Genomic DNA, 23,566 nt, shown 5'->3' with positions numbered 1-23,566 from the left:
CTTCAGTAGACCTGATTTAAGAAAAACAGATGATGGGCAGTGTTTATGTATATATTGTGTTGGAACAGTAAACTGCATGCAGTTCTTATCAAAGCCAAAAGAATAACAAGTAAAAAAAATGTAGCATTAAGAAGGAAGATATTTGGCAAGAAGCAATTAATCCTGTTACTTTTATGTTATTAATTGTTACCTTTCTATCATTCAAACACAGAATATAGGTCCTAATTCAGAAATGACAAATCCAAGACTGTGAGAAAAAATATGATTTGCCCAAAGCCAAATAACCAGTGCAGGGTCAGAACTCTCTATCCCACGTTCACACAGATCAGCATCGTGTGCAGAAAGGTAGGCAGCGTACATGGCAAGGGCATTTTATGTTCTTAGCGAGTTCTTCTAAAGTAAAGCTGTGCCTCTTGAGTTATATTTTCTTCCAACTAGGTTGTCTTTTTTATTTTATTACGTGGTAAAAACATGTAATACATTTACCCTCTTAATTTTTAAGTGTACATTATTGTACAGTAGATCTCTAGAACTTTCTTATCTTGCATAAACGAAACTCTATACCCACTGAACAACAACTCCTGTTTCCCCTGTCCCCCAGCCCCTGGCTACTACCATGCTACTCTCTGTTTCTATCAGTCTTATTACTTTAGATACCACATATAAGTGGAATCATGCAGTATTTGTCTTTTTGTGATTGGCTTATTTCACTTAGTATGTCTTCAAGGTCCATCCATGTTGTAGCATATGACAAGATTTCCTTCTTTTTAAGGCTGAATAATACATACTACATTTTCTTTATCAATTCATTCAACAGGGGACATATAGGTTGCTTCTATATCTTGGCTCCTGTGGGTAATGCCGCAATGAATTTGGGTGTGCAAATATCTCTTTGAGATCCTCTTTTCAACTCTTTGGGATATATACCCAAAAGCAGGATTGTTAGGTCATAAAATTTCTATTTTTAATTATCTGAGAAATCTTCATACTGTTTTACACATCAGCTACACCATTTACAATCCCACCAACAGAGCGCCAGTTCTGATACTCACCAACACATGTTATTTTCTGTTTTTCAGTGGCCATTCTAATGGGTGATATGTCATTGTGGTTTTAATTTGCATTTTTACCTAATGATTAGTAATGTTGAGAATTTTTTCATATGCTTGTTGGCCATTTGTATGTCTTCTTTGGAGAAATGTCTATTTAAGCCTTTTGCCCCATTTAAAATCAGGTGTTTGTTGTTGTTGTTGTTGTTTTGAGTTATAGGAGCTCTTTATATACTCTGGCTGTTAACCCCTTATCTGATATATGGTTTGCAATTACTTTCTTCTAATAGGCTGCTTTTTCATCCTATTGATTTAGTTAAATGTCCTCATTCCAGGGTTCACTATATCTACGTCAGGGATATCTTCTAGTTCTATGACGATCTCTCCCCAGATCAGCTAGGAACCTTGGAAAATGGCAGGTCCTGAGAATTTTTCATATTTCTGCTGCTATTTTGGTGGTATACAGGGACTTTCACTTAGGAAGGTTTCTATGAGTGTTTACCCATCTGCCTACTCACTCCATTTGTTTCTCTCCACATCTGGGGTATTACTGAGTATTTTCAAGATCCTATCAACATACCCCTTTCCCTCAGTAACGCTTCTTGGGAATGGGCATACCAGAATCATCCATTTTCTTTCTTGATCATCACTGTGGAAAATTATAGCGTGAAGTCATATCCCTCTCCCCATTTGGTTTCTGCTGAGAGTTTGCTGATTTTTACTATTCTGTTATTTCATTAGGTATTAAGAAATAGGGTTCTCTGATCTGGCCTCATTTTATCATCTTTACTAGGAAATATGCCTCTTTTTCCCAAACAATTGCATAAATTTCATTTTATGGCTGTACCATCAATACGTAACTAATCTCCCATTTGATGGACATTTAGATTGAACCCATTTAAAATCAATGTAAAGGGGCTTCCCTGGCAGCACAATGGCTAAGAATCTGCCTGCCAATGCAGGGGACACGGGTTTGAGTCCTGGTCTGGGAAGATCCTACATGCCAAGGAGCAACTAAGCCCGTGCACCACAACTACTGAGCCTGTGCTCTAGAGCCCGCAAGCCACAACTACTGAGCCCGTGAGCCACAACTACTGAAGCCCATATGCCTAGAGCCCTTCCTCCACAACAAAAGAAGGCACCACAATAAGAAGCCCACGCACTGCAATGAAGAGTAGCTCCCACTCTCTGCAACTATAGAAAGCCCGCGTGCGTGCGGCAATGAAGACCCAATGCAGCCCAAAAAAATCAAATCAAATCAAATCAATGTAAAAAGAAAAACAGTAATGCATAAATTAGGGCTGTTACCAGAATGGAGTGCTAGAGCTTAAATAACCTTTAAGATGCATTTAACCTTGACAGTCTATAATAACATGAAATAAAATTTATATATAATTTTTAATAGGCACTTCTATCTGATTTTAGGTCAGCACACTTTGTGATTGAAATGGTATAGTAAAACTTGCCAGATGCATATCCACCATCTCCAGAATCCTGAAGTACTGAAAACAGAATGGAATACAGAATTCAATTTAAAAAGAGACATTTGGAAAAATAATAGTATTGTACTCACTCAAAAATATTTATAAGTTGTTCACTTGGTGCATTTTTCAGTCCGGCCACAATACCCTGCAACCGGCTCACACTTTGGGTGGCTGAAGCAACAGGAGTAATGACTGCTTCTTTTTCTCTTAAATATCGCCGACCTGTCAGTGGAGTAGAAGGTGCAAATGATGTTTTCTGTCCAAAAAGAAAAATATGTGAGATTAAAAAGTTACCTTCTTCCTCGTTATGTGTTTAATTCAGCATATATACCATCTTCTCTATTCATTAAAGTTACTTTTGCCCCCTCTTCTGGTTACCCACCAAATTTTTAGCAATATTATGCTAATAACATTCTACCTTAGAATAACACTTTTTCAAAGTGCTTTCTATCTATAATCTCATTTTATCTTCATAACATTCACTTGAAATATAACATGCACATTTTCATTTTACATATGAAGAAACAGGCACAGAGAAGTTTAAAAACTTGTTTAAGCTGACAAAGGTAATGCCAGAGCTGGGACTAAAACTTAGGTTTCTATCTTGTGGACCAGTGAATTTTCCATTAGACCTCGTCCTCCAACCCACCTAACACATAAATACAGAATTAAGCCTTGGCTATTAACAATCAAATCCAGAGTTATATGGCTGAAGTTTGGGAGGAGTACATAGTTTGTCATGGGTAGGAAAGCAGACTAAATTTTAAAGCAAGAGAAGAGTGGCTAAAGTGATGCAAAGAAAGAATAGGAAGAAAGCATAAATCTTTCTTTACATCAGAAGACACATACTCTACTGAAAACCCAGGCATTCTGGGAAAATATCCAAATACGACAAATAGCTAGAAATAAGGTAAAAATACCAAATGCCATAGTTTTGAAAATTACCTTTTAAGGCTTTCATGGGAAATAGAAATTAGTAGAAGAAACTCAAGATTTAACTTGAAAGATGCTTCTGCTGTTAGTAGAATCAGACACACAGAGAAAAAGATCATTCAAGACTGAAGCCAGGCTAGGTTATATTACTTTTTCAAAGTGTTGTTGAAGGTTACACTCCACATTAGCCTGTGCTGTCAGTTTCCCTAATGGGGCATCACCAGTGAACTTTCGAGGAGTTCCAATTTCCTCTTCTGCATCTGCTCCCAAAAAGATCCTCTCATCAAAGTCACCAACAGTTAAAACATACTCTTCATACTCCTTGTTCACTGCTTTGCTGAAAAGAGAATTATTTTAAGCTGCTAGAATAAAACTAAGTTACACAATGGATTTATCTTGACTTTAAGATAGATTTTGACTCCACAGACTGGAAAAGCTCATGACTTTCTAGTTTTTATTAACTCTGCCCATCTAACAACATCAGAGGTTTCTATCCGATCATGGACATTCTTCACATTCACATACACAGCAATAAATTACTTTAAAAGGTGAGTGAAAAGAATATATACTTAATCCAAAAACTAGCTGAACCTAATTAAGACTTGATCATTAAGGAAACAACTGTGTGTAGCCTTGAAATGTAAGCACATTCTGAATTTGCCAATATTTGATTAAAGAAAGAATGCAAACTCAAATATGGAAGTCATTGGGTTTGTTATGAATTTCTTAGGAGAGCAGCTGTTTAAGTGCCAATGGGTTCTTAAAATAAAGGAACTTAAAGACAACAAGGCTTAGTGATAACACCCACTCAATGCCACCAAAGCAGAAGGAACCTGAATTTGGAGCAGTTACTTTGATACAACATTTCACTTAACAAATTGCAACAAATCATTATTTACAGCTTATGATATGCCAGATACCATTAGTGCTAAATACTTACCTATTATCAGTAAAACTGGAAAGGTCCAGAAGGCACTCTCCCTTTAAAATCTGGGAAGAAAAAGTCATTTTATAACACTATGTAACTGTATTAACATACAAAAACATTACAATTATCTAAATTTTCATACTGGTAGTTATTATAAACAACACACACACACACAAATAGAATTACTAAATATTTCTTTCAGACCAGTAAAGCCTATTTAGTATGCAAATAAAATATTAAAAACATTTAAAGTCGTTTTGAAAATACTTAGAAGTTAGTCTATAGCAGTGGTTTCCAAATTTTAGTGATATAAGAATCATTTAGGGGAACTTGTTAAAAATGCAGACTGACAGACCTCGAGGCCCGAACCAAGGCAGCAGTTTTAACAAATTCCCCAAGTGATTCTGAAGAAAGCTGTCCAATTTTAAACACTGGTCTATGAAGAATGGAAACTAACAGTTATTGAATGATTATATGTGTCAGGCAAGCAAAAGATTTGAAAGGAATTATAGGTACTGTTAACTGGTGAGAGAGGAAGACTACACTGTTATTAATACTTTCTGTGTATCCACACTATATGTAGATTACTATACATCAGGGGTTGCAAACTCAAATGCCTTCAGGGCTCAGGATTCAACATACATAAATGAAGAGGGCAGAAAGCACTTCCCATCCTAAAAGTGGTGGCCATTATTTAGCTTGACAACAGTCACCCATGTAGAAATTGCAAACCAGTACTGCCACAGCTTCTGATTTTTAAAAAACTTTCATATAAAAGGTCTTTATGTGTAAGTTAAAAACTGAACAAAATAAAAATGAAATGAAAATTTAAAACACCCTAAACAGGCCAAATAAAATGGCCCATGGACAGGAGAACCACTGTCCAAACCAGTATACTTCTGGAATGAAAGAAGACACTACAATAATTATGCCAAGACAACACCCAAAACCCAGATAATCCAAGCAAACCGAGATGTATGGTCATCACATCCAGGGGCCACTAGTGCCCTGCTTCTACACAGCACAACAGACATAATCCTTGAGTTCCTTTAAAAGTTTACTTTGCTGGAGATTGAACTCTTACAAAGAGACATTTTACATACACATACACACAAATATACATATTGTGTATATATACACATAAATGTTCGTTTGTTGAAAGATAAAACTAACTACAAAAGTATGTGTTAAGAGAAGAACCCAGTTAAGGAAGACTTTATGCTTAGAGAAAAATCTCATAATAGTATTTGCAAAGAGAACCACAGTGATTACCTAATCCATATTCCTTCTTTCTTTTTTTTACCAAAGAGAAAACTCAAGTCCAAGCTGGATTAAATGGCTCAACGTTGGGGAAATAAATTGAGACCCAAAGGAAAAGCCAATTCATAAATACAGAAATAGCTAGGTAAATTACTGAGAAAAAAAATCTAGAATGCATGTAGGTAGCCCACAGACTAAGAAACTGTAAGGGATTTTCTGCTCTACTTTTATGGAATTAAAGCTACAGTTGTTACACATTATCCTAGTTTTAGTAAACAGTCAGCAGTTATTCAAATGTGGCAGTAAACTAGCTTACTCTGACCTCCTGCTTTTCATAACTGTTTATCAGGCTTATTCTGATGTTCTGTTTTTCATAACTCTCTAACAGAACCTCCTACAGTTGCCTCTCACAGTGCATTTACTTGACAGTACATACGTGTGGTCACATTCTTCAACAGCTCAGTTTTGCGCATCACAGAAAATCACAGGACAATTCTGCATCACATCAGAGACTGAAATGTGGGAACCTTGACCCTGAGTCCTATAATGTTAAGAACTTGCTTAAAATATTGCTTTCCCCCTTGAGGCTGCTGCTGCTGACACCCCAAAACCTGAGTCATTTAATTGTAAGTATAGTACCTTCCTGTCAAAGAGTTTTGAAATATACGGCTTAAAGTAGTGCTCCTTTATTCCTTTGGCTTCTACCAGAAGTCCGTCATGCAGCTCACACAGTACAGGAATGATGCAGGGAGGCTCTTCAGGAGCTCTAAAGTCAGCAGTTTGGAAATCAGATGGTAAACCTAGTTTGACAGGGTATAAAGAGCAATGGAGGGAAAAAAGAATATGGTCAATTTTTAAAACTCTTTTTCTAAAAACTGATCATCAGTTTTCAAAAATAAATAAGGTCTCACCTTTAAATGATGGATTTAGCAAGTCTCGTCTATTTGGGCACATAATGGCATTGGCAAAAATCAGATCCAAGCAGCACAGAAGTAAATGATAAGAGTTTACTAAATCATCTCCAATCATACGAAAATTACCTTTAGAAGAAAAAAAGAGACATAAAACCCAGAAACCTTTCATGTCAACTAGCAACAAGTTCCCACAGCAGAAATGTAAAACAACTCAAATGTCACCTTACCCTTAGTATAAACAAAGAGTGTCCAACAGAAATTAAAGAGCTCCTTAACACTGCAAGGAATCCTCCTAAAAGGGGGGAAAATGTACTTTTTATCTAACTTACTAAATATCATTCCACATTTGTCACTTAAATTGAAACAGTAACTATAACAAATAGTAAAGTCAAATTACATATAAAATTCCATTCACAAAGGACAGACCACTATGGTTTATTAAATGGAGTTAAAAAGTATATTTTAAAAATGCAAATTCCCTTAAGTTTGTATCATAATTTCTATGTCAATTATATGAGGATTAAGTGTCTCACCTCTGCTTCCTGCTTCGTGGTAACTTTGGTGGCTCTTCATATGGATTTTGAAATATATCTAAAAAAATTGGCTCAAATTTTTTGAAAATTACAGTAGACACCTCAAAATTTCTTTCTAGCCTTTCTATACGTTCACGAAATTCTTGTGGCAGGTTTGACATGTCCATCCACTTCTTCATTTTACTAAAAAACTGTATTAAACTAAACAGACAGAAAAAAAGCAATCTTAAAATGAGTCCACCTAATGGAAGGAAAAGAAGACACTCTACTTATGCCTAAGAATCTTTATTAAAATGCCTGAATTTATTAAAAAAAAAAGAGAGAGTGAGAGAGAGAAAACAAAAACCACACTCCAAGTGCTATGAAATTACTTTGGTTCCCAGAATCACTGTGGGAGTATAGACTTTGAATTAGTGGTCAATACATAAAATATCTTCTACTATGCAGGGAGTAACTACTTCTTTTACTCCCTGTAGGCAATACTCTGCATATAAATTACAAAATAAATGTTAGTCAACAGACTGATGAGTTCACAAAACTAGTTTGAGAAAAGACAGACTCTCCCAATGTTGGATTCTGAAAGCTGATCACAAAGTACCAGATTGTCACAGGGCAGGAATAAAATTCAAGCGTTTGTGTTCCAACATGTGGTTCTACCACCAAATATAAACGAAGAAGGTAGTTCACACACAGAAAGTCACTTAATGGATTATGACTCTACCTTTCTGGCTTATTCAATTATATTATTTTTAATATATATATTTATTTATTTTTTATTTTTGGCTGCATTGCGTCTTAGTTGCGGCATGCAGGCTTCTCTTCAGTTGTGGCGTGTGGCTCCAGAGCGTGTGGGTTCTGTAGTTGTGGCTCGCATGGCATGCTCAGTAGTTGCAGCGTGTCTGGCTTACTCAGTTATGAGTGCATCTTTTTATGTCCCCATGTTAGTATGCTCTTAGACTGAAATTTTGTAGTGTTAAAACTCATTTAAGTGTCTAGCACTATATACAGAATGATACTTGTAATTTTTTTAAGCTCTTTATTAGAATAAAATTGCTTTACACTCTTGTATCAGTTTTTGAGGTACACCAAAGTGAATCAGCTGTATTTATACATATATCCCCATATACCCTCCCTCCCGTGACTCCCTCCCAACCTCTCTGTTCCGGCCCTCTAAAGCATCATCCATCCTCGAGTTGGACTCCCTTTGTTATACAGCAAATTCCCACTAGCTATCTGTTTTACACTTGGTAGTGTATCTATGTCTATGCTACTCTCTCACTTCATCCCAGCTTCCCCTTCGCCGCCCCCCCACCCCAGCCCCGTGTCCTCAAAAGGTGGGGGAAGAAATCATCAGTTAGCTGTCCATATATGTTCAAACTCCACGCATGCTGAAATCTAAGAATCTGAGAGTCTTTTTAAAAGATTCTTATTAATAGCAGCACGCACACACACACAAAAAGCCAGATTACTAAATATTTTTTTGGCTGACAAATTAGTCTCTTATAGAAGACTTTGTTTTGGAGATGGGGGATGCTCAGCATGTGAAATCCTTTCCTGAGGATTTCCTCACTTGTGAGTCTTGCCTTCTACTAGATAGATCAGCTTCACTGGAAGTTAGGATGAAGGCATAAAACCTTAGGTCCTTGATCAGATATATCTGCTTGGTTTTTGAATCTGGAGCTGGTGGTACAGAAATGAGGAAGTGGTAAATTCTTACAGCAGATCAATAGCAATATTCAGCTCCTAGCGACAAAAACACTGTCAACGCCCAGGGGTAGCACTGCTGGCCATGCAAGCTGTGTGCTTGCTAGATGGATTCTTTGATATACTCTTTCGGGTTGTGTAGCCAGCCTCTTTTTGTTCCTGGTCATTTTCTAAGGCTAAATTCTCAAGTCATCCTAAAGACTTTGTCAGCTACCTGATATCCTTTTAGTAAATTTTTTTTTCTCCTTAAGTTAGCCAAGGTTGGTAGTTAGTATCTGTTTTTTATAAATAAGAGGCTTGGCTAATACATCCCCATATAAATCTATTGTACATATTGCTATCCCCAAAATGGCTATTGTAACCTGGAACAAAGTACATCAGAGTGTTTGAAAACAAACAAAAAAAATCCCTTATAGCACTGATATCACTTAAACTATGAATGTGATTTTATTGCTGTTGTTGGCCCCGCCACACAGCTTGTGGGATCCCAGTTCCCTGACCAGGGATCGAACCCGGACCCTGAAAGTGATGAGTCCCAACCACTGGACCACCGGGGAATTCCCTGAATCTGATTTTTTTAAACTAAATTAAGAAGCAAAGGACTTCCTAGGTGGCGCAGTAGTAAAGAATCTGCCTGCCAATGCAGGGGACATGGGTTCGAGCCCTGCCCTGGGAAGATTCCACATGCCGCGGAGCAACTAAGCCCGTGCGCCACAACTATTGAGCCTGTGCTCTGGAGCCCGTGAGCGACAACTACTGAGCCCATGTGCCACAACTATTGAAGCCCACGTGCCTAGGGCCCGTGTTCCACAGCAAAAGAAGCCACTACAGTGAGGAGCCTGCACACCACAATGAAGAGTAGCCCCCGCTCTCAGCAACTAGAGAAGCCCGTGCGCAGCAATGAAGACCCAACACAGCCAATAAATAAATAAAATAAATAAATTTAAAAAAAAAAGCAAAGTAAAAGCTTTCGAAAGAATTCTGTTCATTGAAAATCTATTATAAAGAATACAGTATTCCAAAAAGCACGTGAAAAGATGCTCTACATCATTAGCCATCAGGGAAATACAAATCAAAACAACGAGGGTATCTGCCTGGTGGTGCAGTGGTTAAGACGCCATGCTCCCAATGCAAGGGACCTGAGTTCCATCCCTGGTCTGGGAACTAGATCCCACATGTATGTTGCAACTAAAAGTTCACATGCCACAACTAAGGAGCCTGCGAGTCACAACTAAGACCCAGCGCAACCAAATAAAATATATATTAAAAAAAAAAAAAAAAGCCACAATGAGATACCACTTACTAGGCTATAATAAAAAAAGACAGATAATAAGTGCTGAAAAGGATGTGGATAAATCGGAACCTTCATACAACGACTGGCATAGTTACTTTAGAAAATAATTTGACAGTTCCTCAAAAGGTTAAACAGAGTTACCATGACACAACAATTCTGCTTATATGTATACATCTAAGACAAATGAGAATATATGTCCACACAAAAAATTGTACACAAATGTTCATAGCAGCGTTATTCATAACAGCCAAAGGGTGAAAACAACTCAAATGTCCATCAATCAAAAAATGGATAAACAAAATGCGGTGTATCCATGCAACGGAAAATTATTCAGCCATAAAAAGGAAAGAAGTGCTGATACATGCTACAACATGGATGAACCCTGAAAACACGCTAAGTGAAAGAAACTGATCACAAAGAAATATCATATATTGTATGATTCCATTTACAGGAAATGTCCAGAACAGGCAAATCAATAGAGACAGAAAGTAGATTAGTGGTTGCCACAGAATGGGGATTTGGTGGGCTATAAGGTATGAATGCTAATGTGTATGAGGTTGCTTTCTGGGGTGATGAAACTATTCCAAAATTGTAGTCAATATATGACTATATTAAAAACTCTTGAGCAGTACAGTTTAAATGGATATGTGAATTATATCTTAATAAGGCTGTTAAACCCCAAAATACTACTCCAAAAAGGGTACAGTGAAATGTGCTAGAAGTATTAATATATTTTACCTTTCTAGAGGCAACTTGGCACCATAAATATAAAGCCTTAAAAATGCTCAAATTGTTTCATTAAAAAATGCTTTTTCTAAGAATCTAAGGAGAGAGTCAAAGATATAGGCAAAAATATCAATACAAAGATGGATATCATGATACTGCATGTGTGAGAATCTTCTTTTTTGGTTTTCTTTTTTTAATAGGTAATATGCATAATTACAAAATGTAAAAGGTACTATAGGATATATGATGAAAAGTGTCTCTCCTGTCCATTATCTTCCTCCCAGTTTTTTCTACTAAAGCAATCAACTTTGCCTTAGCCACTAATTACATTGTTACTAGTTTCTTACTTATCCTTGCAGAGCTTTTTAAGGCATTTATAAACATACCTACTTAAATTTTTTCCCCCACTCAAATGATACCATATTACCTACAATATTTTTTTAAGCTTTTTATTGGAATATAATTGCTTTACACTGGTGTGCCAGTTTTTGCTGTACACCAAAGTGAATCAGCTGTATTTATACATATATCCCCATATCCCCTCCCTCCTGCGACTCCCTCCCACCCTCCCTATTCCACCCCTCTAAGTCATCACCCATCATCAAGTTGATCTCCCTGTTTTATGCAGCAGCTTCCTACTAGCTATCTGTTTTATATTTGGTAGTATATATGTCAATGCTACCCTCTCGCTTCGTTCCAGCTTCCCCTTCACCCCCCACCCCCTGTCCTCAAGTCTGTTCTCTGCATCTGCATCTTTATTCTTGCCCTGTCACTGGGTTCATCAGTACCATTTTTTTAGATTCCATATATATGAGTTAGCATACGGTATTTGTTTTTCTGGCTTACTTCGCTTTGTATGCCAGACTCCAGGCCCATCCACCTCACTACAAATAACTCAATTTCATTCCTTTTTATGGCTGTGTAATATTCCATTGTATATATGTGCCAAATCTTCTTTATCCATTCATCTGTTGATGGGCATTTAGGTTGCTTCTATTGTAAATAGTGCTGCAGTAAACATTGTGGTACATGTTTCTTTTTGGATTATGGTTTTCTCAGGGTATATGCCCAATAGTGGGATTGCTGGGTCATGTGGTAGCTCTATTTTTACCTACAATATTTTGCACTTTGCTTTTTTCCTGTATTTTGGAGATATTTTTATATCAGTTCACATAAAACTCCTTCCATAATTTTAAGAGCTGCATTTTATTCCACTATATAGATGTACCATAAATGTATTTAAACATTCCCTTTTATCCTTTAATCTTTTTATTTTGAGATAGCATCAAAGTTACAGAAAAGTTGCAAGAATAGTATACAAGAACTCCTTTATTCACCAATATTCACCAATTATTAACATTTTGTGTATCTGCTTTGTCATCCATCTCTCTCTCTATATGTATATACATGTATACAAATCTTCCTTGATTTATGATGGGGTTACATCCTGATAAATCCACTGTAAGTTGAAAATATTATAAACTGAAAATGCATTTAATATACCTTACCTACCAAGCATCATAGCTTAGCCTAGTCTACCTTAAATGTGCTCAGAACATTTACATGAGCCTACAGTTGGATAAAATCATCTAACACAAAACTTATTTGATAAAAAAAGTGCTGACTCTCTCATGTAGTTTAACGGATACTCTACTGAAAGTAAAAAACAGAATGGTTGTATGCGTACAGAATGGTTGTAAGTGTATTGGTTGTTTACCCTCCTCAATGCATGGCTGACTGGGAGCTGTGGCTCACTGTTGCTGCCCAGCATCACGAAATCATACCACTCCATCAAGTCACAAATCTTAAGTCAAATCATCATCTGTATATGTACCCACATATGGTGGTTAATTTTATGTGTCAACTGGACTGGGCCACAGTGCTCACATAGTTGGTCAAACATTATTCCTGATGTTTATGTGAAGATGATTTTCGGATAAGATTAACATTTTTTAGAAGAGTTATGTATGGGCTCATGGACTTCCACTGCCAATCTGGACCAAAGCCAATCTGCCTACAGTCACTGCTGAGTGTCCAATCAGCCAGCAGCAGAGCAAGGTTCTTTAGGCGGCTGTATATGCTCTGAATCAGCAAACAATATAGTGCTCTTTCTCCCATAGCCAGGATTCACAGGTCCAGGAATCAAGAGGCGGAAATGAGAGTGGCACCACTCACTATTACACCTATTGACCCACTAGCAAAATTTTTGCTTCCTCTCCCTGTGACTTTATGCTCTGGTGGCCCTAGAGGTCTTAGTTCTGAAGACGGTAATGCTTCCACCAAGAGATACAACAATAATCCATTGAACTAGAAGTTAAGACTGCCATCCAACCACTCTGGGCAACTTATGCCTCTAAAGCAACAGGCAAAGAAGGGAATTACTATGCTGGCTGGAGTCAGTGATCCTGACAACCAAGGAGAAATTGGACTGCTACTCCAGAACGGAGGTAAAGAAGAGTGGAATACAGGAATCCCTTAGGGTGTCTCTTACTATTACCATGCCCTGTGATTAAAGTCAATGGAAAACTACAACAACCCAATCCAAACAGGACTACTAATGGCCCAGACTCTTGGAATGAAGGTTTTGGGTCACCTCACCAGGTAAAAAACCACGACCAGCAGGGTGCTCGCTGAGGACAAAGGAAACATGGACTGGGCAGTGGAAGAAGGTTATTAACACCAACTACAACCCGTGACCAGCTGTGAAATGAGGACTAATTATAATGAGTATTTCTTATTTTGTTACAAATATGTTTGTGTGTGTGTGTATTAAATATCTTTGTATGCCTTCCTTTCCTACCCCCTTGTTATGTAACATAGCATGTATTGACTTTATACCATAGTATTGTTAACTTTACTTCCTAGTATTTTAGTTATAGGATATTAAGAAGAGTAAACATCACCTAAGGACTTTGCATCCTCTTTTGGGGAAAAGGTTAGGGCATTTTTGGTTGTACAAAGGATACTCATCTCATGTTAGGTTAATGTATGATCTTGTTATCGCCTTTATTTGCGGATTAAGAATGGCTTAAGGAGATGTATATGAGTGCCCAGATATTTAGTCAAACATTATTCCAATATTTCCTGTTAAGGTATTTTTCAGAATGAAATTGACATTTGGATTGGTGGATTCTGAGTAAAGCAAATTACTCTCCATATGTGGGTGGGCCTCATCTAATCAGTTTGAAGTTCTTAACAGGAAAAGATTGACCTCCTCCCAGGGAAGAAAGAATTCTGCCAGTAGACTACCTTTGGTTTCAAATTACAACTCTTTCCTGGGCTGCTGGCCTACCCCATGTATTAGACTCTCCAAGCTTCCATAACCATGTGAGCCAATTCCTTAAAATCCCTCTCCCACTCCTTTTTCCAACCTGTGCTTGTATGCATGTGCATATGTTCTGGTGCTTATGTGGGCGCACATTCTCCTTCTATATATACACGAGAGTGAGTCAAAAATTATCTGCATTCTGGCTGTAGAATTTATAGAAGTTTTAATATAACCAGAGTGCAGATAATTTTTGACTTACCCTCGTCTATACACATATTAACACATTCTATAGGTTTTGTTCCTCTGGTGAACCCTAATATAACATACTTATAATTTTTTTCTGAAGCATTTGAGAGTAAGGTGTAGATATCATGCCCCTTTACTCACAAATACTTTTCTTAAATAGAAACTGTATTTACTCATAAATATAGTTTTTATTTCCTGAGAAGGAGGTCTTACATGACTAAGTGCAATTATCAAAATCAGAAAATTTTATATTGATAAAATACTGTTAGTCCATATTTAAATTTAAATTTCACCAACTGTCTCAATAATGTTCTTGATAGCAATCTTAAATTTCCCAATCTAGGATATAATCCAGCAGCATGCACTGCATTTATGTGTTATCTCCTTTTAGTTTCCTTCATTCTACAACAGTTCTTTAGACTGTCTTTTGTGACATCAACATTTTGGAAGAGGACAGGTCAGTTATTTTGTAGTACATCCCTACATACTTCTCTTGTTATTAGATTTAGGCTATGTATTTTTAACAGAGTACTACATAAGTGATGTCATGTCCTTCTCAGTGGGTCATAACCATTTGTCCCATCATTGATAATAACTCTGCACTTGATTTAGGTGGTATCTGCCACATTTTTCACTTTAAAGTTACTATTTTTCCCTTTGTAACTGATAAATGAGTTATAGGGAGATACTCTACAATTATGCAAATTTTATTGGCATTCTAATATAAGGAAGAGATTTCCCTTCTCCTCTATTTATCATCAGTATAGATTTTATTCAGTGCGTTATAATCCATTACTGTCCCTATTCATTCTGATGCTCAAGTTATCCCAGATATTACTAATGGGAGCCTTTTCAAACTAGCTATGTCCCTTGGACGTGTCCCCTACATCTTTTTGAGCATTTCCTTAATTTCTGGCATAAGCTGTTACAGGTTCATCAGAAAAATAGGTCTGCCTCAGATTCTGAATCAGCCATTTTTTTAAGACATTATGCTAAGTATTCATTTGTTGTGTCCTTCCTTAGAGATATTATGCTGTTATTTGAAGACAGTAGGCTCAGTGAAGTGTCTTTTTGTTAGTCACAAAAAGACAAATACTGTATGATTCCACTTATGTGAGGTACCTACAACAGTCAAATTCAGAGAGACAGAAAGTAGAATGGTGGTTGTCAAGGGCTAGGAGGAGGGGGAAGAGGGAAGTCATTGTTTAATTGGTATCGAGTTTAAGTTTGGGAAGATGAAAAAGTTCTGGAGATGGATGGTGGTGAGGGTTGAATAACAATGTTAATTATTTAATGACATTGAACTGTACAATTAAAATTGGTTAAAATGGTAAATTTTATGTAATGTATATTTTATCACATACATGTGCACTTCCTCCCCACCCCCACCCCTGGCCAAAAGCAGAGTATAGTGTAAGGATAGTACTGTGGAACATGTGTTCCAGTAGTGGCACACTACCTAATTTTAATGGCCTCCAAAGATAAAAAGGAAAATTACTTTGTAAAAATTAGTATCATCAATGTTCCAATTAAAATTATGAAAAATAATTGTTCATTCAGGTTCTATCATAATGTGAAAAATAATGAATGAATGAAAGTCATTTTGATTTAAATGAAGTTACTGAAAAACTTGTAAAAAACATGGAAAAACTACTTCTCAATACTTAAAACAATAAGATGCAGACAACTGCTTTATTAAAATGAATTTAAAATTCAAATTACAAATTAGATACTACTTTTTAATACCCTTAATAGCAGAACAAATTTTTACATGAAACTTTCTTTTTGAGTTGGAAGTTGCCTAGGTTAAATTTTCTTTTTTGGAGACTGAAGCTGAATGCAGATACAGTTCAAAAGGAGACATACTAATGTATATTTGTATACAGATACATGTGTAATATAGCATGTGTAATACTACAGGTTCTGCCACTTACTTAGGTATAGAGCCTCTGGGAAGTAATTTAATCTCTTGGTGACTTGGTTTCCTCATCTTTAAAATGAGATTTATTTAATAGGATTACTGTGAGGATTAAATGAATTAAATGCAAACTATTAGCACATAGTGTCTGTCACGGAGGTAAATACTCAATAAAAACACTGGTTTTACATGTGTATATATAAATCTATACTTACACAGCATTTTGCAGTACGATTTATTAACAATATTTGATGGATATTTTCCCATATCTATAAAGGTCTACATAGTCATTTAAAATTACATTTAGAGTTGAAATTTTGAAAATAGCCCAAATTATTATAAATCAATGTAAATAATAATGATTTCTTGCAATTCTTTTTTATTTGTCTGAATGAACATACTGATGTTGGTCATCCGCTCTTTCAGAAATTAGGAATCTCACACTTAAAAACATTTTTTAAAACCAATCTACATTTTAAAAAGTATCTTTTGACTCATTACTACACTTTTAGGAATTTATCTGAAATACTTACTTACAATAATGTTCACTTGTCTATAATCACGAGAGACTGGATATAATCTGAATGCCCACCAATAAGGGGGCTGGCTAAATGTATAAAACATCCTTATAACTTAAAATATCCCACAGTCATTAAAAAAAATTAATGAGGTAGAGCTATACATGGTGGTATAGAAGGATTTCCAGAATATAAAATTAAAAAAGCAACAGAAAAATACATATAGTAATGAACTCATTTATGTTTACAAAAAAACAACCCAAATACGGAAAAACAGATTTTTTTCCTGTTTAACAATTTAATAACAGTAAATTGCTAATAGTGGTAAATTCTGGGGAGTGAAAAAAGGAAGAAACATCTTTCTAGTTTCAACCCTTCTGTATTATTTGAAAATTTTTAAGCCTTTTTTTAAATTGTAGTAAAAGTATATACAATATAAAATTTACCATTTTAACGATTTTTAAGTGTACCAGTCAGTGGCATTAACCATTACCACCACCTACCTCCAGAACTCTCTTCATTATTTGAAATTTTTATCATAAGCTTGTACTGCTCTAAATTTTTTCTTTTTTGTTCAGTTTCCCCAATAACTAACTATTACAAAGATTTAAAAATTTAATATGGTCAGTGGTGGGAAACATCGACAGAAAAAGATCATATGACAATGGACAAAGTTTTGCTCAATTAAAAAACACTACCTGAACTCCTTTTATATTAGTTATATTTTCATTTTGTTTTTATCATGAATGACAAAAACTGTATTTATTAGTTTTAAAAATTGTCTTGACTAAATTATTTTTCTATTTATAGAAACCAAAATTGTTCTGAGGTTTTTTTTTTAATTTACCATGAACTGAAACTTAACCCTCACTGGATAGGGCTTTACACTTCATTTCTCTTCTATTCTGGAAACCCAGGATGGCAAACAGACACTGACCTCAAACAGTCATTATGAACATTAGCAATTAAGCAAATCTGAATCACTCCATTTCTGTTGTTTTGCATTCAGGCAAATAGTTCTATATGGTTGATACCAGAGCAAGTAAAAGCTATAGCTAAGACCAACCAATTGCTTAGTATTTGCAAGGGAAAAAATATCAACCATACAATAGAGAAACAAGGTAACATTTTTAGCAGATGATCAAAATTAACATCATCAGTGACAGGCAGAAAGATATCATGTGTCTCTAGATGTAATATACTGAGCACTCCAAATCACTTAGGTAGCTTTCCATCTGGGAATGTAAAACCTGTATCTAATCATAAGGAAACATGAAACAAATCCAAAAGGAGGAACACTCTGAAAAAGGAGGGCAGGGTGATTGTGAACTACACTCTTCAAAAATGTCAATGTCATGAAAGACAAAGGCTGTGGAAATGTTCTTGTTTAAAGGAGACTAAAAAGACATGGTAAGTGAATGCAATACCATATCCTAGTGACTTCCCTTGTGCTGCAGTGGATAAGATTCTAAGCTCCCTATGCAGGGGTCCCGGGTTCGATCCCTGGTCAGGGAATTAGATCCTACATGCATGCCATGACTAAGAGTTCACGTGCCACAGCTAACGAGCCCATATGCCACAACTAAGGACCCTGCCAGCTGCAACTAAGACCTGGTGCAACCAAATAAATATTTAAAAAAAACAAAAAAACACTTGATCCTAGATTGGATTTTTTTGTTTTAGATTGGATCTTGAAGGAAAAAAAATGCTATAAAGAATGTTATTGGATCAACTAATAAAACTAGAATAGAGATGCTAGATTATACAAGATTATTATATCAATTTTAACTTTGTTGAAGTTGATAACTGTACTGTAGTTATTTAAGGAAATACACACTAAAGTATTTAGGGGTAAAGGGCTATAATGGACTCTACTTAAAATAGCTGAGGAAAAAATACTATTTAAAAGAAAAAGATCAAATGATAAAGCAAATGGGGTAAAATGTCAATAAAAGGTGAGTCTAGCTCAAGGGTACATGGAGGTTCTTTTGTAGTTTTCTTATTTTTGCAACTTTTCTGAAAGCTTGACATCATTCTCAAATTGAAACTATTAATGAAAAAAATTATAGATAAAAAAGATTTAGAACAGAGGCCTCTGGTTGAAGTTAGAATTTGAGGAAGAAACACAGAGAAAGAATGTTAGACTTGGGAAAAGACACCTATATGGATAACAAACTTCAAATGGGAGGAAGTTAAATGATTTAAACAAAGAGAAATTAAATTCTAAAATTAAATTTAGAATAAATAAAATAATGTTTGAAAAATCAAAGTGCTTTACCTTAATTTAGCTGAACGTAGTATTCTGGTAAGTGAAACACAGTTTCCTTCCATGATACCCTTTCCAACTGTGGGAATAATGCTTTTGCGGCAAGCAACATATAATGAACATGCCAACCAGTGTATAACTTCTCCCTGGAAGGCAAAAGATAAAACTGCAAAATGGATATATTATGTTAAAATGTTTGAATTCCAGAACCAAAAGAGATCTTAAGAATTATCTGGTCTAACTGTCATCCTGTATTAACAGGCCAGAGAAGTGAAGATATTTGCCCAGGGTCATAAAGTTTAGTTGGTTACAGTAATGGGTATAAAACTCCTTACTCTCAGTCCTGTGTAACATGTTAAATCCATATTAATATAAAGATAGATCTCTCACCTATACCCCAAATCTAATATTATTGAAGGAGTTACCAATTTCTCATCATTAGCTTTATCAATATTATAACACCAGTCATGGCCTTGATGATGCTGAAGTTTCTTTCTACCATTTTAGTTTTATGTTTCTTTTTTAACCAGTTTAGCAGAGAAAGGAAAGAACAGAGTAGAAAGATGGCAAGGGAATTACACATATAAAAATTAATACCTATCATGTAGAACATAAAGGCGACTGTCAGTTTTGCAAGGTAAAAATTTGGGGAATCATTTACCCCAATCTTTAAAATAGTAAGTATGGCTCTCTATCTTAGCAGATATTTCAATTTACAATGCTACAAAAAAGGTGAATTCAACACTTAATTCTCTGCTTTAGACTTGAGATATCCAAGCTAGATTCACTTTATGACTTCACTGCTGAGCTTTACGTGAAATTAAGAACTAAACTCAAATCTCATAGCACAACCCAATACTGTTGTACAGATCCTCTTTAAGACGAGACTCTAGAAGAATAAAATGATTGATAACGATTTCTTGCAATAATCCAAAAGAAGTGGGTAGAAATGGGTAGCCACCAATAAAGCTAAGACCTAGTGCTCCTACCCTAAAGTACTGTAGTGAAAAGTCTTATTTGCTCAAGGCATTAAAGCAAGCAGGTAAGCTTAAGGTTGAATACTTTTAGAAGCCTTGATTAACGAATTGTTTGGGTATAGCATCCAAGTACTACGGAGTTTTTGGATACAGGCTACTAGATTAAAACATTATTAAGACAGAGAAAATATAAGAACCAAAATTACTGCTTTGATTTTTTTCCTTAAAAAAAAAAAGCACCTATAATAGTTTAGTTCCTTTATGCTAGGCCTTAGAATTACAAAAGCAGTTTTTGACTCATAGAATTCCAAGCATAGAGCTAAGAGGAACAGCTATTATACTATTATCTATAATTGGTGAGATGTTCATTTTAAAAAGAACTGAAGATAAAGTATTATGGGAGAATAAAGTATAGTGAGTAACTGATTTTGACTGAGGGTCAGGGAAGGGTTCACAAAGGGAGACAAAAGTGGTAAGTGGTGATAAATCACCAAAATGTACGGGGAAAGTGGGGTGGGTAAGCAGGAGCTCGTCAGGTAAACTAGAGGGGATAGGGGCTGGGCAGAGGGGTTCTTAGGAAGCAGCAGATGTATGAAGATGCCTTCCACCAAAAACAAAGCATAAAAGAAGAGGAAAAGAAAACACTCGAGACAGAAGAAACACTCACAAAATCTTAATTCACACAGCTGTGAATTAGCCCAAACATTTAAGATATCCTCACCAACTCTGCCTTACTGGAGATTCAGTTCTTCAATTTTCCCTAGAGTGGGGAGGGAAAAGTTTCCAGACAGAGGGATTGGCATGGAGAAAGCACACAAGTAGGAACAAGCTGCGCATATTAAAAAATCTGAAGAAGTGCCTGGTTTAATGTCTCGACCACAGTCTGCACTCAGCAATGCTTTTCAATGAGAGACGAAATCAGGACTTGGGATGTCAGAAATGCTTTCTCAGACTTTTTAAAAGTTTGTTTTCTATTGCGGCCACAACTTATAATCTCCCTTACTTTCTTATTCTTTCCTCAGCTTTCCAGTTGTGTCACTCGGAGTTGCAGACCACTGTCCTGTATCCAGTCTATCCAGTCCTACCACTGTCTTGTATCCAGTCTATCCAGACATACAAGAGTCTCTCTTCTTCTCCCTCATATGTAGACACACACACACTCAATTCCGAATTTCCAACTCTATGCCTTTGAACCCAGCAATTAATTATTTCACTCAGTGGTGAGTCAGCAGAGCACTCTGTGTGAGTCCAGTCCTCTTGGATCATGAAAACCTTTGATCATAAGGCCACTGGAGTAATTGCAAATATATTCCATCACAATTCTACCTCTATACTGGGCTTATGCTTGTCTGGGTTCCTAGGATAATTAGCAGAACGACCCTGGGAAGACAATCCTCTGGGTCTTGATATTATTGCCTGGAAAGCAGGTTTAATAATCACTGTACCGCCGTGTTCACAGGGCTGCTGGGAGGACTTACTGCAAGACCGGTTATGAAAATCTAATGACAGCCTACATTTATCTTGTTTAGAGACAGGCACTGAGCTTAGCATCAGGATAATCTAATTATCCCCATCTGAGAGAGGAGGAACCTGGGGTCGAGGGAGAAGCATTGTGTCCACATTGGCTCTGATGTACCGTGGCAACACTGCAGAAAGAGCAACCCACACCTCGAGGCGGAAGGGTGGAGAGATCATGGCTCAGACTCCTTAGTTCGACTTCACCACTAACCTTGCGACCTGGCGCTTAACCTCTTTCGGGCTCAGCTTCCTCATCTGTGTAACGGGGATCATAGAGCATGTTCAAAGGGTTGTGGCGAGAACCAAGTGAGAAGACACACTCAAAGCACTGGGCAATGGCGTCTGGGCACACAATTCATTTAAGCTTTAACCGGGACAGTATCTGCTTGTTTAGACAGACTTAAGGGCCCACGTCCCATGACGTCTGTGGCGCTGGTCTGAAGACTAGGGGACCCCTGAGTGGCGTGTGACCTTGGACAAGCCACTCCTCTTCCGGACTTCGGTTTCCCGCCTCAAAATAGATGGAGAGATTGAGCTACACTCGCCCTTCAGCTTCGCACTCCTCGGCGCGGGGTTGGGCAGAGACCCTTCCTGGTGGGGAAACTCCCACCGCCCCAGAGGGTGGGGTAGGGGCGGGGCGGGGCGGGGGTGGGGCCTGGCGAGCTCTGTCCCGCCGCCCCACCTGCCGCCGCTCACCTCAAGGCTGTAGTTGCCCCGGATGGCGGTGAAGTCGTCCAGGGCTTCGGCCGCGCTCCCCTCGTCCAGGTTCAGCTCCTGGCACAGGGCCTGCAGCGCCTCCCCGGCCGCGGCGACCACCGCCGCCCCCTCGGCATGGGGATCGTCCTCGTCCATCCCCTCAGGCCCGGCGGGCGGCGCAGCCACAGCCCCCCGGCTCCTTTCTCGCTCCTGGGCGCGCTACCCACAACCACCCGCGCCAAAAGCGCGCGAAAATCGGGTGCTGCAGCACGACGTCTCTTCGATGGTCTGCATCCGCGTCTCTCCACAAAAAAGTCCGTTTCTCCTCCAGGGTTCCCAGCCGTCTCTCTCCGGAAATGTGATACGAAGACGGACTTCGGGGCCTAAAAAAACCTGGACTTGGCCCTTGGCGGGCAGCGGTGGACACAGCCGGCCGGACAAATTGGATGCGGAGGGATCGGCGGCCCGCGCGCATGGTCTGCTGGGAGTTGTAGTTCGTATGTTGCCTTGGAGCCGGCGGCACCGCCCTTTCTTGGTAGCTTTTTGGTCTGGGCAGGTCTGGGCTGCCAGTTGCGAGGTGGCCCCGTTCGTCTTAGGGAAGAAGCCTCTTCTGCCCGGCCAACCCATGGGCCTGAGTTTGTCACTGCCCCGGGACGCCAAAGACAGTCTGATCGAAAATTGCCCCTTGAGTTGGCAGATGGAGGAGGGAACCGAAAAAAGTGGTCCCTAGACAGCGGGCTGGGGGACAGAGGGAGGGCCTCGTCGGACTCTCCTCAGTGCCTCCGGCGCCTAATGAGTGGTCTTTTGAATGACTGAAGGGTTGGTGAAGCAAGGATATTAGGCGATACCCATCCATCTCTCCTTGATCGCTAAACGAGGCTTGACCTGGGCTGAGAGAACTGCAGTAAGGGGGCACTTTCTCAGGTCCTTGGGAACTGGGACACTGGAACCGAGTAAAGACTGTCATTCCAGACTCAGGAGTGGTCTGAGCATAAGCCTGAAGGCGTGGAGCTGGCCTGGAAGCTTATTCTTCTGCTCCACCAAAAACCCCTTCTCCTGCAAGAGCCAGAGGGAGCTTTTAAAAAGGTAAATCAGAGCACGTCAGTCCTTCACTCAAGATCCTTCAGTAGATTCCTTTTGCCCTTAAAATCATATCCAAACTTTTCTCCATGACCTATAAGGCTGCGTGTGATCTGGCCCCACGTCATCTAGGGCATTGTCCCCCTCTTCAGGTAAGCTTTGTTTTGGAACCTTGGAAATGCCAAGCTGCCATACTAGTTTTTACCTCAACGCCTTGCTCACATGCTGATCAAACAGCCCCAAATACTCTATGC

At 38.0% G+C, this 23,566-nt stretch overlaps 1 protein-coding gene across 3 annotated transcripts in view; it reads right to left on the bottom strand.

Moving 5' to 3' along the window:
* The window catches only part of RBL1 (RB transcriptional corepressor like 1), a 63,255-nt gene extending 40,703 nt beyond the window's left edge, over positions 1 to 22,552 (bottom strand). For 2 of the 3 annotated variants that reach the window (XM_057701070.1, XM_057701072.1), the window contains exons 1-9: positions 22,233 to 22,552; positions 19,054 to 19,187; positions 7,102 to 7,302; positions 6,796 to 6,860; positions 6,566 to 6,694; positions 6,294 to 6,454; positions 4,407 to 4,456; positions 3,617 to 3,803; positions 2,623 to 2,789 (exon numbers count right to left, since the gene is read on the bottom strand). In XM_057701070.1, coding sequence (XP_057557053.1) covers positions 2,623 to 2,789; positions 3,617 to 3,803; positions 4,407 to 4,456; positions 6,294 to 6,454; positions 6,566 to 6,694; positions 6,796 to 6,860; positions 7,102 to 7,302; positions 19,054 to 19,187; positions 22,233 to 22,388 — 1,250 coding nt within the window. In that variant the 5' untranslated portion in view covers positions 22,389 to 22,552. Of the gene's footprint in view, positions 1 to 2,622; positions 2,790 to 3,616; positions 3,804 to 4,406; positions 4,457 to 6,293; positions 6,455 to 6,565; positions 6,695 to 6,795; positions 6,861 to 7,101; positions 7,303 to 19,053; positions 19,208 to 22,232 lie in introns of all 3 variants that reach the window. The other variant, XM_057701073.1, reaches the window with a different exon arrangement.
* Between the last annotated feature and the right edge of the window lie 1,014 nt (positions 22,553 to 23,566).

The sequence above is a fragment of the Hippopotamus amphibius genome, chromosome 12 (genome assembly GCF_030028045.1).
Source record: "Hippopotamus amphibius kiboko isolate mHipAmp2 chromosome 12, mHipAmp2.hap2, whole genome shotgun sequence".
Classification (NCBI taxonomy): Eukaryota; Metazoa; Chordata; class Mammalia; order Artiodactyla; family Hippopotamidae; genus Hippopotamus; species Hippopotamus amphibius.
This window is presented reverse-complemented; position numbering and strand designations above follow the sequence as displayed.